The 15,120-nt window shown below is 61.6% G+C and overlaps 2 protein-coding genes across 3 annotated transcripts; both read right to left on the bottom strand.

Moving 5' to 3' along the window:
• Positions 1–26: 26 nt before the first annotated feature.
• Positions 27–2,241, bottom strand: POLR2J (RNA polymerase II subunit J). 2 transcript variants are annotated; one of them, XM_075719464.1, is made up of 4 exons: positions 2,160–2,241; positions 1,884–1,973; positions 1,269–1,443; positions 27–553 (listed from the first exon to the last, which is right to left on the bottom strand). In XM_075719464.1, the coding sequence occupies exons 1-4, from the start codon at positions 2,210–2,212 to the stop codon at positions 518–520; spliced, it is 354 nt and encodes a 117-aa protein (XP_075575579.1). In that variant the 5' UTR covers positions 2,213–2,241; the 3' UTR covers positions 27–517. The 2 variants fall into 2 exon arrangements, with proteins under 2 accessions (XP_075575579.1, XP_075575580.1); XM_075719465.1 differs by lacking the exon at positions 1,884–1,973.
• A 578-nt stretch (positions 2,242–2,819) lies between these two features.
• Positions 2,820–13,205, bottom strand: LOC104031226 (ras GTPase-activating protein 4). The gene is given in 21 exon segments (XM_075719672.1): positions 2,820–2,941; positions 3,080–3,138; positions 3,220–3,340; positions 3,420–3,555; positions 3,633–3,671; positions 3,673–3,771; positions 3,855–4,166; positions 4,296–4,433; positions 4,723–4,909; positions 4,981–5,093; positions 5,327–5,391; positions 5,698–5,851; positions 5,958–6,084; positions 6,332–6,423; positions 6,504–6,635; positions 6,818–6,899; positions 7,197–7,326; positions 7,445–7,506; positions 7,869–7,982; positions 8,379–8,435; positions 13,141–13,205. Coding segments are annotated over 21 exon segments (2,406 nt in total).
• Positions 13,206–15,120: the final 1,915 nt, after the last annotated feature.

Here is a 15,120-nt window from a genome sequence, read left to right as displayed (position 1 = left end):
GGTAAGAGTTTGTTAAACTCATCAAGTCATTGTAAACATCCGGTTTCTTTTACTGTAAGTTTTCACAATTTGTGCATTTGTTTTATAGAAATGACACTTAATAAAACAAAATACCAATTCAGTTGGCAGTGCCTAGACTTCTTGAAAAAGAAAAGCAGAGAGTTCATCTACCGCTATCGCTCAGCAGCTTCCTTTTCTGGAAGTACACTCACAATAAACTCGCCAACAGCCCAGCACAAATATGTGCCTTAAGGCTCCAATTAGAAAAGTAGAAATCATTTTAATGACTTATCCATCAAATCAAACAGGACATTTATCCTCTTGGCAAAGTGCCTGTCTCGTATAAAAAAAAAAAAAAACAAACAACCTCAAAATATCACTGCTGCTGCTGTCAAAAACTAAACATAAGTGGGACAAAGGGGAAATATTTGCCGTGAATGGAGGTTTAAATACAGCATTCAACCAACAGACATGTCATTCTGCCTCAGAAGTACAGTCCGCTCTAAATGGGGTGATTTTACTCGATTCCTTCTTGTTTGTCTTTAATAGCAACCTGTAAAACACAAACACATGCGCTAAGACAAGAACTGTTACTGAGCTGGAGGAGGTTAGTTAAACATTCCTAACAGTCTTCTGTAAAACCCAAGAACCACTGCAAACCTTCAGTGGAAATCTTTACACCATCCAGAGAAATAATACTTAAAATCAAAACGTATTTACAAAAGTGGTGCACTGTTACCTTTTACCAGCACATCAGAGAAGGCTGTGCAGATGGTATCCTATTCATAGTCCCCCTGGCTTTGTCTGAATAGCCTTTCAGGCAGATTTAAGTCTCAAGAAATCAGGGGCTAAATAAATATGATTGCACAGCTGAGCAGAATCAATGAGGAGTGGTCAAAAAAAAACCCCAATTACTGTCCTAGAGTTTTGGCAGGAGAAGTTAAAAAAAAAAAAAAAGAAAAACACTTGGAAGAATAGAAATTTGTTTTCTACAACCAGTGCTAATGCTGGCCACCTAGGGAATTACAGAGCACCCACTGAACCCTTGTTGGGCGTGCAAGTAACCCTTGAGAGCAGCCAGGCCCCACCATGCCTTGACAGGAGCTGAGTAATGCGGTGCTGCGTGGCTTCAATGAATTTACTGACCTAAACCAGCAGCTTTGACATACTACCCCTCCCATTGTTTAACTTTTAATTGCAAGGTGCTCAAATGCTTTAAAGAAAAAAAAAAAAAAAAACCACCACCCCACCACCACCACTAAACTTACCCTGAACCTCTCCTCCAGGAGGGAGAGCTCACTGATCAAATCCGTGATAGCATTGGTGAAAGCTTCCTGGGGGCTGTAATCGGGGGTGGTTTGGACACGGATGATGATTTTGTGTTCCAGCGGGTGCGGGACCTTGTACCCTGCAAACAACACCTGGGGGTCTTTCAGTAACTGCCTGGAACGGAAAAGCAGCAGTGAACAACCACACAACACAAATATAAATGCTTTTTATATTAAAAAAAAATAATAATTTAACTGCCTGGAATGGCAAAGCAGCAGTGAACAACCACACAGCACTAATATAAATGCTTTTTATATTAAAATAATTTATAAGCCATGTTTCTGATGTGTTGGGTGGTTTTTTGTTTTTTTTTTTTCCCCTCCCAACGTGCTTTCAAACTGGGCATTACGAATGCGGTTTCTGCAGGCTATTCCCTCACTTTTAAAGGCAGAATTGCTTTGCCCTGACCTGACAACATCTATCCCAACGTGACTAAACGTTCGGGGGGGGGGGGGGGATAAATAAAAAAAACCCCAACAACCTTCCCCCCCCCCCCCCCCCCCCCCCCCCCCCCCCCAAAAAAAAAATTTACATCCCCGCCGCCCTCAGCTCACGATTTGATGATGTTCCCCAGCGTGTGGTCCTCCTTGTTGATGGTGAACAGGCAGGCGTTGGGTACTTTGGTGTCCTTGTTGATGGTGATCCTGAGGATACGGAGAGGTCGTTACCGCAGCCCCTCAGGGAGCGGCCCCCCCCCCTCCCCGCCCCGCCTCGGTACAGCCCTGAAGGCCGCGGGGGGTTGGGGAGGGAGCCCCGGGCTCCCCACGGGGAGCCCGGAGCTCCCTCCCCAACCCCCCGCGGCCCGATCAGGGTCTGCGGCCGCCGCTCACTTCTTCTCGCCCTCGAAGAGGAGGAAGGACTCGAAGGCCGGAGGCGCGTTCATCCCGCCGCCGCCGCTCGCCCCGCCGTTGCCACGGCGCCCGCCGCAGTCACTTCCGCCCGCTCCCGGCGGCCACAGCGCCCCCAGGCGGGCGGGAGGACTCGGCGCAGGCTCGCCCCCGCCCCCGGGGTGGCGTCACCGCCGGTGACAGCGGAAAAGGGCACCCGCGGTGATGTCATCGGCGATGGCGTGAGGAGCGCCGCCACCAGTGATGCCCCCAGCAGAACCACCAGTGATGCCACCACCGCCACCAGTAGGGCCACCAGAAATGGCACTAGAGGGCCATCAGCAGTGTCACCGGTGCCACCATGAGCGGTGCCACCATGAGTAGCACCACCAGTGCTGCCACCAGTGCCACCAGCAGAACCACCAGTGCCACCAGCAGAACCACCAGCAGAACCACCAGTGCCACCAGCAGAGCTTTAGCCAGTCCCCAACCCAGCGCTGCCCCCCCAGAGCCACCAGCGCCCGTCCCCGTGGCCAGCAGCGTCCCCGCCAGAGACAGACCAGGCTGCAGGGTACAAAGTGCCTTTATTGCCACCGCCGCAGTCCCCAAGCATGGGGACCCCAACCCCAGAGGTGGGGGCGGGGGGGCTCCGCTCCGGGCTCCTCATGTCTGCAGCTGCAGCAGGGTGGGGGCTGGGGGGGCCGGGGGCTGCACCAGGCGGTGGCAGCCCTCCAGGTCCCCCAGCACCCCGAAAAGCTGGCTCAGCCCCTCAGGCAGGGGAGCTCCTGTCGGGGGGGGGAGCAGCAGTGAGACCCCACACCCCAGAAGGGGAGCACCCCACAGCCCCCCCAACGCCCAGGGACATGTCCCAACCAGAGCATCCTCAATGGGGTCCCCAAAATCCCCCCACACCCCAAACCTACCTTCACCCCGAGGGCCATTTTGGGCATCCTCCGGCTCCAGCAGCTCCCAGTACTTTTCCCTGGGGAGAGGGGGAGGAGAGTGACGGGCCCTTGGCAAGAGGTGGGGGTGCAGGGGGGTCCCCCCTGGGGCGGGGGCTCACCTGAGGGTCCCTCGGAGGCCCTGGAGGTGGTGGAAGAGGCGCTGCGCCTCCGCCGCGGGGTCCAGGGGGTCGCTCCAGTCCTGCAGCGTGATGCCGCGCCGCGTCCGGTCGCACCCCAGCCCTGCGGGACAGCGGGCTCGCGATATGGGGGGGGGCCCCACCAGCACCCCCGCAGGGGTCCCTGGTGCCCTCCCCGGTACCTGTCCTCTCCTTCTGGTGGCAGCAGCTCCACTTGTCCCCCCGGAAGACGCCGGGATGGTAGGCGCGGAGCATGTGGGGGTTGTTGACGCACACCTTGCGCAGGGCCGACAGCCACTGGTTCAGCTCGTTGACGCACTGCGGGGCGGGCGGTGAGGGGGCCATGACACCCCTCGGGGTGCACCTGTCTGTCCCCGTCCCCGTCCCCGTCCCACCTTGCACTGGAGGTAGGCCGTCTCCTGCCGCCCGCCCCGCGCCCACGTAGACCACCTGCATGACGTGCGAGCTCCCGAAGCTCTTCTCCTCCACCTTCTCAGCAGCAAGGATGTCGGCCAGGGCGATGGCACCGCTACGCTGACGGGGGGGGGGACGTGACACAGGGGGTCAGTGCCACCCACCCTGCCACCACCCTCACTGCCCCCCGGCACCCCCCCTACCTCGGCGCCGGGGCTCTTGCCGAAGCTGAGGGCCTCCCTGGTGAGGCAGAAGTGGAGCTTCTTGGCGGCGGCGGCAGCGAGCAGCGGCCCCTGGCCCCGCGTCTTGTGCACGAAGAGCGGCCCCTCCTTCACCACTGCGGTGGGGGGGCCCAGCGGCCGCCCCTCACCTTCCTCCTCCTCCATCCCCACCAGCCGGGCAATGAAGTCCTTCATCTGGGCGATGCCCTGCTGCAGGGCAGGCAGCAGCGGGGCCAGCCAGGCCTCCTTGGCCCGCCCGGCCACCGGCTCCATGTTGCCCACCATCTGGACGGCCTGGAGACCCGCAGGGACGGCGGCATCACTGGCGGAGACCCAGCCCTCCCCAATGGGAAACAGCCAGGCACCCCAAAAACCCCACCCAGGTGACACCACCACCCTCCCCGAGTCCCCCCGCCGTCCCACCTTGGCCAGGAGCAGCAGCGTGCGGCTGGTGCGCGCGTCGGCGTGCGTCTCCCGCAAGTGGAAGAGCTTGGGGGTCATGATGGCCGGCGAGAAGAAGCGGAGGCAGAGGAAGCTGGTGACGGCCACGAACTTGGCGTGCTGCAGCCGACCAGGGTGGGGGAAGACATGTGAGGGTCTGTCCCAACGCAGGACATCCCCAGGCACCGCAAACATCAATGCACCAGGGACACGGGGGCTGGCTTCCAGCACCAGGGCTGCTGTTTGGGTGCAGCATGGCCCCACTGCCCCGCTGCACCCCAGCCCTGGGGGGCTGCCCCATGCCCAAGAGGGCACCCCAGCAACCAAAGCTGGGGACTGCACCCAGCGTACCCTGTCCCCTGGGGATGTCCCCATTTGACCCCCAGTCCATCCCCCGCCGCAGCCCGACCTGGTGCTGGGGGAAGCGCTCCTCGACGCGCCAGAAGAGCTGCCGGAAAGCGGTGCGGATGATGGGGGGACACAGCGGGGCCGACTTGATGATGGCATCCAGCAGCTCGCCCAGGTAGGACTGGAGGTGCTGGCAGCCCTGCTCGATCACCTCGCCCTCTGTCTGCACCCGGTGCAGCCCCGAGCACCTGTGGGCACCAGCACCGTCAGCCCCGCGGCCGGGGTCCCCCCCAGCCCCGCCACCCCGCGCACCCCTTACCCGACGTCTTTGATCTCCACCTTGCTGGGGTCCAGCTCCACGTACTTCTTCTCCTCAAACACGCGGGTGATGGGGGGTCCCAGGACAGTGTGCAGGTACGGCATCCCCGTCACCTGCCGAGGGACCACACAGGGAATGGTGATGGGGGGCATGGCCACAGGTTGGGCACCCGACACCCCCAGACTCCCCGATAAGGGTCACCCAGGGGATTTGCTCCAACCTCCCAGCCCCAGGGGAAGACACAGCCCCACCAGCCCTCCCAGTACGCCCCCCAGGAACCGGCCCCAGTGCGGGGAGCCCAGAGCCAGGGTGACCTGGGAAGAGCAGGTTTCGGGCGGTGTGACACCTTGAGGAAGGACTCCATTGACTTTGAGGCCAGGGAGTTGCTCCGGAACAAAGTGTTGGGCTCGCCTGCAAAACAGGAGAGGGTCTGTGGGCAGCTGCAGTCATGGGGGGCATTTACAGGGGCTGTGCCTTCCATCCCCGGCCATTTCCAGAGCAGTTACAGGGATTTCCTAACCTCAAACCACCCACTCCTCCACCAACCTCAGCCTGTGAGTTGCTCAGGATGAACCCAACAGGTTCCCACCTGCAGCACAGCATGACAGCTGAACCTCAACCATCACTCCAAAAAAATCACCGCGCAAGGTCCCGGAGGTTTTACAGCCCCAGAAGATGGTCGGAAGCCTCCGGCTCCGCTCCCTGCACCAGCCTTACAGGGCTTGGCCAGCTCCAGCTCGAAGAGCAGGTCCAGGAACTCCTTGACCAGCCCTTGGCCCAGGAAGAGTTTGACCAAGTTGATGGCGACCTCCTGCCGGCACTCGGCCGTGGTGGTTTCATCCAGGAGGGTGACCAGGTGCACTTGGCCGTCCTGTGCAGAGAGGCACCACGACGTGATGACCCGAGGGAGACGCACGCCCCGGCAGAGAGCCGGAGGAAGGTGGGTGCCCCGGCAGGGCTTTGCACGGACCCCTCACCTGGCGCCCCGACTTCACCTCCTGGCACAGGAGCTGGACCAGGGGCTGGTAGCAGTGGTTGGGCAGCACCGTCTCGTCCCGCAGCCTCACCTGCAGCTGCAGCGAGCCCAGGCTGCCTCGGCGGCACCTGCAGGAGCACAGGGTGGGAGGGTCGGGGGGTGGAGAAGTACTTCACCAAGCAGGAGGTGGCCCAACAGCCGGGGAAAGCCTGGGCAGGTGGGGCTGCCCTGCACTTGCCCCCCCACCTCCCAGACAAGGGCATTTCCAGGAGCCACCCCTCCAAAGGGATGATGCTTCCTAGGAACAACCGGGGAATGCCCTGAGGGTACCGGGACCACCCCGGCACACCCCAACACCCCCGTGCTGAGACTCACTCGTCCTCCCTCGGCTTGGACTTGTCCGGCTGCAGCCTGAACCAGCCCTCCTCCTGCCCGGCCGTCTCCAGCCCCTGGATGCTGAACACCACCTGGGAGGGGAAGGCAGGAGGGGGTCAGGCAGGCAGCCGGGCAGGCCCCCCGGCAGCGGTGACAGGGCTTGGGGGCTCACCTTGCCCAGGAAGTCATTCCTGCTGACGAGGTCCCAGTCCCACACCTCCACGCACAGCTTCTCCTCGGTGGGCTCCGCCAGCTCGAACTCAAAGGTCTCGTTCCAGCGGGGGTAGCAGGATTTCTTGACCACCTGCAAAGGCAACGGCCTCATCCCCCCTTGCCGGGTGCATCCGATACCCGCCCCGGGACACCAGGCTGGGGATGCCAGGGGACAGGGATGGCTCCTGGCCAAGGTCCGGGCTTCCCAGTGGGATGATTTCACCTGCACCGCCGGCAGGTTGGAGGATCACGATAAACTGAAGTCGTACTCACGGTGCTCTCCTGCACCTTCCCGTTGTAGTGCAAGCGCACGAAGGGGTCGGAGGCGCCGTTCCGGTCCTTCCTGGCCAAGTCCCTGCCAAGAAGAGGGGGAATTTGCCAGTTTCCTCCCAAAATACCTGTGGGCACCCACTCCCCTCCTTGGTTCCCCAGCATCTCAAGATGCATGCCCAAAACACCAGCAGACAACGTGGACTCTGCCCCAGGACCCCCATCAGCTGCTGGGTGTTGGGAAGGATGCTCTGCACCCGAGGGAGGGTAACTGAGAAGACCCTGATACAGTGGGGAAACTGAGTCACGGAACAGCCAGGACTTGCCGGACGCATCCCGGCTACACACGCAGCCCCCTGCCACCGCCGTGTCCCCTCCTCACCTGGCCTCCAGCACGGTGCAGCGCAGCCGCCGACTGCCCTGGCTCCCCACGACCTCCACCCGCAGGTGGATCTCCCCCTGCACCTCCTCGTCCGGGTCCACCTCGCTGAGGCTCACCCAGCCACTGTAGCCTGTGGGAAAAGGGGGCACCCCCATGGGAGGGGTCACTGGGGGGCCCTCGGGACCGGCTCGTTGTGGGGGTGGGAGACGGGTCCCTGCTGGGACGCTCCCGGCCACTTGTCCCCCTACCCTTGGGGTGCTCCGCCAGCATGTCCCGGGTGATGCAGACCTTCCCAATAACGTCATCACGGCTGGAAAACAAAAGCCGGGAGGAGGACATAGCATGGGATCAGAGCCCGCCCGCCCCACCGGGCCACGGGCAGGACAGCCCCTGCCACGCGTTTCGGGGGGAAAAAAGGCACCCGGGTGTGCTGGGCTGGGGCCACCACGGTGCATCTGTCCCCATGGAGCACGTCAGCCACCCTTTGCTGCCAGCTGGAAAATAACCTCATGAAATAACTTCACCCGTTTGTGTCCCAAAGCCCAAGCCAGCACGGCCAGGTGTGGATTCTCTGGTGTCTACAATGGGGTTGAGCACTGCAGGCAGCCAAAGCCACCAACCTCCGAGTCGCCATGCCGAGCCCCCGCTGCCCCGCAGGCAACCTGCCCATACCTTAGCGCATCCTCATCCATGACGTAGATGGAGACACTGTGGAAGGTGGGCTGGAGGTGCACCTCATATTCCTCACCCCAGAATGGGGACAGCGTCTTCCACACAGTGGCAGTCCTGCGGGGCAGATGGCACTGGTGACGGGGGGGGCCGGGGCTCCCCAGCCCTGTGAGCTTCTCAGCTTTTGGTGACACATGGCTGGGGGCAGCACCCGGAGTTTTGAACCCCCAGCCCCAGGGGGCAGAGGATGGGTCCCTGTCCCTCCCCTGTCTTGTGGCTCTGGGCTGGCAAGTTGTGGGGGGTGGCTTACAGGGTGGGGGTGGCCATGAGCTGTTAGACATTGCAGCCTGTGTCTGGAGGAGGGGCTCAGCCCAAAGCAGGGAATAATAACAATAATAATAACAACAACAATAATAATAATATTGTGCCTGCAGCAGGGTAGATGGAGGAACCTGCCAGGAGCCAGGCGTGCCAGCAGGTTTGGGGACCAGCCAGGGACATGGAGCCACTCACCTGATGATGGCCTCATCGTCGATCTTCACGATGCAGTACGGGTCGCTGCTCCCCATGCTGGAAGGACACGGCATGGCCCCATCAGCACCGCCAACTGCCCCGCCGGCCCCCTGCCCCAACCCCACGGGGGTCTCATGGTCATGGGTGACCAAAGCCTTCAGCCCTGGCAAACCCCTCCCCCAGAGGGGGGACCTTGCAGGTGCCCCTTGTAGGCACACCCCAGCGCTATGGGATGCTGGGGAGCAGTTGTGGGGGGTACAAAGGCACCCCCAGAAGCCAGCAGCTGTGGTGGGTGGATTTAGCCACAGTTGCAGGTGACCCCAGCTTCACTCCTGGCCCAGGAAAACACATCCTTGACCATGTCCGGCCAGCGCATCGCGCTGGCAGCTGAAAGTGTCTTTTCTCTTCCAAATAGGAAGGCGAGGAACAAACAAAACCCACCCTTTCCCCGAAACGGCTCCAGGCACCCACAGCCCCGTTGCACGCTCTGGGAGCGGGGCCACGGCAGCCTGCTCCAGCCCCAGGGTGCAGCCAGAGCCCCGACACCTCTGAAGGGATGGGGACACCTCCGGTGATGCAGAGGGTGCCAAGGGCCGGCAGCACGTGCCACAGCGGCCACGGGCTCTTGGCAGCCGCCGCGATGCTCTGACCCCACTTCCTCCCTGGGGACCACCCAAGTCATCGCTCCCATGCACCGCCGCCAAAAAATATCACCATTTTACAGCTTATTGCCGCAGTTCATCAGAAATGAGGTGACTCAGATGCGGGCAGGGGTGGGGGCTCTGGCCAGCAGCAGAGGAGCCGGCAGGACCTGGGTGCTGGCCAAGAGGGTGGAAAGGTTGTGGCTCCCGTCCCGCAGGCAGCCGGCACAGAGCAGCCCGCTCTGGGCACGGTTACTCATTAACACCGGTCCTGGCAGCGTTCGTCAGCCAGCCCCGCGTGTCCCAGAGAAGGGGAAGCACGCGGGTGGGGGTTTGGGGACCCCAAGCATGGAGCAATTTCCCCATCCCAAAACCGAGGAGGCTGAGGGCCAGCTGCTGGGGGGATTAAAAGGGTTTGGGGTGCTCCCTGCCCTGCAAAACATGGCTGGGGGGGGTTTCTCTGGGCTGTGCATTCCCAGCACCATGCTGGCATCCCCATCCCAAGGCACCCCAAGTCATTTCGGGCCACACGTGGTACTGGCAGCGCAGGCAAGTGCCTAAGAGCAGCATTCTGCCTGCCCGCTCCCATCGCCAGCCACCTTCCAGAGAGGGTTTTAATGAGAGCGGTGGATGAAGCGCCATTAACTGGAGCCTGCTGCTCGCATTTCCTGCCTTTATGGAAACCATCAGGCGGGCAGGGAGCATGCAGGCAGAAAGGGAACATCTGCCCACCTGAGCTGTGCCCAGCAACGCGGGGCAGGCTTCAGATGGGAGCCACCTTGATGCCAGCAGCAGGAAAAACTTGTCCCCAACATGGGGATGTTTTGAGCACATGGGTTGCTCCACGTCCCCTGGGATGCAGGGTGCCATGAAGCCGCCCTTGCAGTACTGGGGTATCACACGCTTTGGGGATTAAAACACAGGGTGGCCAAAACCCGTCCTCCACGGGCTGCAGGAGCGGCTGCAGAGGTGTCCAAGCTGCTGGGCAGCCTGTGATCCGCATCAGTGGGGGATAAATCCCCACTGCAAAGGCAGGCAGGGAATCTGGCGCCGCACTGGACAACATCATCTGCATGGCATTGCCAGGAATGCTAACCAGCACCCGGGAGATGTCAGGGGAAGAGATTTATAAGGGCACTGGGCGTCCTGCTGATGCCTACGTAGAGCACAGCTCACTCCAGCCACCCACCCCGGCCCCTCCACGCCGGCACAGGCAGCCGCAGGCAGGCAAAGCTGGGGGTTTGATGCAGGGGAAGGAGCTAGGAAAGGGGAAGACTGGGCTTTGAAAAGAGGAAATGAAGACTGAAGGTTTAAAGATTGATAGCACAGTATAAATTAGGGGGGGAGGAAATAAACATGCATGCTCCTGTCCTGGTTTTGGCTGCGATAGAGGTAATTTTCTTCCTAGTAGCTGGCATAGTGCCGTGTTTTGGATTTAGTATGAGAATAATGTTGATAACACACTGATGTTTGAGTTGTTGCTAAGTACTGCTTATACTACTCAAGGACTTTTTCAGCTTCCCATGCTCTGCCAGGCACACAAGAAGCTGGGGGGGGGGCACAGCCAGGACAGCTGACCCAAACTGCCCAAAGGGCTATTCCATACCATATGGTGTCATGCTCAGTATAGAAACTGGGAGGAGCTGGCCGGGGGGCAGCGATCGCTGCTCGGAGACTGGCTGGGCATCGGGCAGTGAGCAATTGCATTGTGCGTCACTTTTTTTGTATATTCTTTTATCATTATCATTATTATTTTCTCTTCCTCTGCTGTCCTACTAAACTGCCTTTACCTCAACCCACGGTTTTACTTTTATTTCCTAATTCTCTCCCCCATCTCACCGGGGGGCTGGGGAGGGTGAGCAAGCGGCTGCGTGGTGCTTGGTTGCCGACTGGGGTTAAACCACGACAGCTCCCCACAGCCAGCCATCCCGGCACGCAGCACTGGGGCCGGAGGCACTGAGTTTTGCGATTAATAATTCACTGGCGTAGACTGCGGCACCACTTTGCCCAGCCTCTGGAGGGGCGGGGGGCAATAAAATAAAGCAGATCATTTTCCTCGCTTTCCTGCAATGAAGATGCAGGGGAGGATTTTGCAGCACTCAGCTGGGAAGGGGCTCACGTTCCCACTGTGTCCCGGGGAGGGGACAGGGGCAGAGTCCACCCAGGGCTGAGTGGGAGCTGCTGCAGCTCTTCCCACCTGCCCAGGGTCTGGCCCCGGTGTTAGGCAGTGATGTGCAGGACGGCGAAAGCGCGAGCGGGTTTCCTGCCTCTTTATGGGCAGTTTCATGCTCTCATGGCTGCGCAGTGCCAAGCCCCATGCTGGGTGAGCTCTTGTTTGGAACGCAAAACCAAACAGCGGCTCTTCTGCACCGGGAGGAGGTGGGAGACCCACGGGCACAGCAGTGGCCTGGGCTAAACCCCAGGAAAATCACACTGCTGCTGCCGGCGGAGAGGAGGGGCTGCCAGTGGCACGGCTCCTTGGAGCAGGGTGGCACCAGGGGGGGTCACAAACCACAGCAACATCGGCCAAATCCTGCTCCTGCAACTCCCTGTGCTGAATCCTGCAGGAGCTGGGGGGCCCCGCAGGGGTTTGGGGGTGCCCCATCACTCACAGGTGCTTGCAAGCAAGGTCTGACCTGCAAACAGGCGCTGACACCCGCAGATGGATTTCCTCCGGGGAAACCGGCAGCGATCCCAAAGGATCTCATAAGCGCCCGTCCGCAGGGGAGGGGGACGGCAGCCAGACGCGGCCAAGGCCAGGCAGGTCAGCGTGCTGGATCCGGCGCCTGGGTTTCCCTCCCCAGCGGCCGCTCTCCCTGCCCAAAGCTGCGTCCCAGAGCCACTGGTCCGGAAAGCTCCGCTCAGGAGTGTGGCAGCTCTCTGCCACACACTCCCCTAAAAACCAGAGCCTCCTAAAAATCAGAGCCTACTCGTGCTGGTTCAAGCTCCCAGCAGGGAGTTCTGCCAAGAGATTTAAAAATCAGGCCCTGACACATGGGATTTAAAAAAAGAAAAAATGAGGGGGAAAAAAAAAAAAAAAAGTCATGTTTCTTTCCATGTTTATCCTCTTTTTCCATGACGGCTGCAGGGATTTTTGCTGGTTTTCCAGCAGCCCTGACCCTGCCCAGCTGCCAAGCGCTCCTCATCAGCCTCCCACTGCCTCCGCGGCTGGGGGACACCCCAATGCCGTCCCCCCCGTCCCACCCCACCACTGTCCCCACATCCCAGCCCATAAGGATCAGAGCGATGAGGATTACGCCGGGACGTGTGGGCAGCCCTTGGGGGGCTGCCAAGGAGGGAAAGCCCGACCCGAGGGGCCAGGGCTTGAGCTGGGCTTGAGCTTGGGCTGGGAATGGAGCGGTGACAGGGGCCAGAGCACCGGGGCTCCTCCCCGCTCCTTTTGGGGGACGGCTCTACCGGGGGTCCCGCTGCATGTCTGGGGGGCCCTGCAAAGGACCCAGCTCCAGGGCCAGCTGCAGGTGCAGGGTGCGTGGTGGGGGCAGCCCTCCCCCATGGCAGCACGGGGGGAGCCCACAAAGTGGGGGCACCCCACAACACTGGGTGCTCCTGGGAGGCAACCTCAAAGCCACCCCAGGGGGTGTCACCAAGCAGGGGGGACATCCAAAGCACTCTTGAGGGAGCCCCCAAAGCACAGAGAGCTACTGGGAGCCCCCAAAGCCATCCTGGGGGGAACCCCAAAGCAAGGGGGATCCCAAAGCCACCCTGGGGAGAACACCCAAAGCACAGGGACTGCTGGGGGGACACCCCAAAGCCACCCCGGTGGGAACCCTCAATGCAAGAGGACCCCAAAGCCGCCCCGGGGAGAACCTCCAAAGCACAGGGACTGCTGGGGGCGACACCCCAAAGCCACCACGGGGGGAACCCTCAGTGCAAGAGGACCCCAAAGCCACCCCGGGGGGAACCTCCAAAGCACAGGCACTGCCTGAGGGGACCCCAAGCCATTCTGGGTGAGCTTCCAAAGCAGGAGGGACACCCCAAAGCCACCCTGGGGGGTGTCCCCAAAGCACAGGGACCTGTTGGGGGACACCCCACCGCACTCCTGGGGGAGGGAGCCTCCCTCCCGGGGACGCCCCCCCCAAAGCCCTCCCGGGGGCACTCACATGTCCTTGGCGGGCAGGTTCCTGCCCTCCACGATGCGGATGGAGAGCGCGCTCCGCCGGGCCATGGCGGGCGGGCAGCCGAGCGGAGCGGAGCGGAGCGGAGCGGAGCGGAGCCGAGCCGAGCCGAGCCGAGCCGAGCCGAGCCGAGCCGAGCCGAGCCGAGCCGAGCCGAGCCGAGCCGAGCCGAGCCGAGCCGAGCCTCGAACCAGCGGTACTCAGTCCCGCGCCCATGTGCGGGCCGGCACCGCCGGCCTCCAATCAGAGCGCGGGGCGGGACAATAGGCGGGGCCGGAAGACCTTCTCCGCTGGCGATTGGGCGATTATATCGGCTGTCAGCCAAGCGGCGGAGCCTGGGTGGGCGTGGGCGGGGCTTAGGCGGGTGTGGGCGGGGCCGATGCGGAGTCGCTCCGGCGCGCGGCGGGCAGCGCCCCGCAGGGGGCGGGGGCGGGGACCGGGACCGGGCCACCCCACGCTCCGTGGGCCCCGCCGGGACCCCCGCTCAGCCCCCGGGGACCGGCCGCGGCCCCAGCGCGGTGCAGCCCGGGGGGGCTCAGCCCAGCGCCCCGCCTGGGTTGGCCATTAAGGACCAGCCCCGCGTTGGGTCCCTGCGGTCCCTTGCTCCCCCCACGAAGCTGGGGGGCTGCAGCCCCTGGCCCAGCACCCCGCTGCCCTGTGCTCCAAAACCCTGCTTTTTCCTTGGGTTTTTTACCTTTGGGGGTTTTTTTTAAGCGTTGCACCTCCTGGCTGCGGCACCCACATGGGGTTGGGTGGCGTTTCTGGGGGTCTTGGTGCCATAAATCCGGGAGGGGCGATGGGGGACCCCTCCTGCGAGACCTGCCTCGGCTCGAGGACTCGCCGGGCACCCAAAGCTGAGGCTCAGGGCCGTGCCGGCAGACGCAGCCGGTCCTTGGCGGTTTTGCCCATCCGCCGTGGGGACGCTATGGGGACACCTCCTGTCCCCCACAGAGGGGGACAGGGGGACGAGGCGCAGTCCCTGCCACAGTCGCTCCCGCCTCCCCGTGTGCCGGCTCCAGCCTCGCACGCGGTCGGGGCCTCCTGTCTCACCTCCAGCAGCCCCCGCGTGACGGGGGACAAACCCCCCCCCCGGCCGCTCGAAGCTGCTGGGCGGGTGATACGGGTGGTTCACGTCGGGGGACAGAGCGGGACGGAGGGGACCTGCATTTGCTGGATGAAACCGTCCCTTCGCTGCGCCGGGGCTGATCTCCACAGGGGTTAATCGCCAGATTTGCTTGATTTTCCTTGGCTGGGCTCCATGGAGGCCGGCTCCTGGCAGCAGCAGCATAGGAGCGGGGGGGGGGGCAGGTTGCTAACACCCCCCCAGGCAGCGTAAGGACACCCTGGTAAGGGTGCTGTAACCATTGATCAGGTATAAATGTGATGCTGCCCTTTGCACGGCCCCCATGAAAAAAATATGGGGGTTTTAATATATCTGTATGCATTGGATTTTAGGAAAAATTTCTTCACCGAAAGGGTTATCAAGCACTGGAACAGGCTGCCCAGGGGAGCGGTTGAGTCCCCATCCCTGCGGTATTCAGAAGATGGTTTAGCGGTGGCCTTGGCAGGGCTCGGTTTAGGGTTGGGCTGGATGATCTTAAAGGTGTTTTCCAACCTAAACAATTCTGTGATTCTGTGTATATGTGTATGATGTATATATTTAGATGCATACCTGCCCCGACTCCACTCGAAGCGGGGCACGGCCACCCTGCAGTGCTCTCTGGCCTTCTTGTCCTCAGCACCAGGGGGGTCTCATCCTGCCCAGGCTGCAGGATTAGGGCATCCACGACCCCCTGAGCAGAATCAGGTCCCACGCCCCCCTGAGCAGGATCAGGGACCCACACCCCTGCTCAGGATTAGGCTCCCACACCCCCAGTGCAGGATCAGGCCCCGGGCTGCCGGTCCCCTCTTGCCATCTCATGGCTGGCGGGGGAACATCTGCAGCATCTGGGCGGATTGGGCCAG

This window comes from Pelecanus crispus, chromosome 12, assembly GCF_030463565.1.
Source record: "Pelecanus crispus isolate bPelCri1 chromosome 12, bPelCri1.pri, whole genome shotgun sequence".
NCBI lineage: Eukaryota > Metazoa > Chordata > Aves > Pelecaniformes > Pelecanidae > Pelecanus > Pelecanus crispus.
The sequence above is the reverse complement of the archived record's forward strand: the minus strand, read 5'-3'. Positions and strand labels throughout refer to the sequence as shown.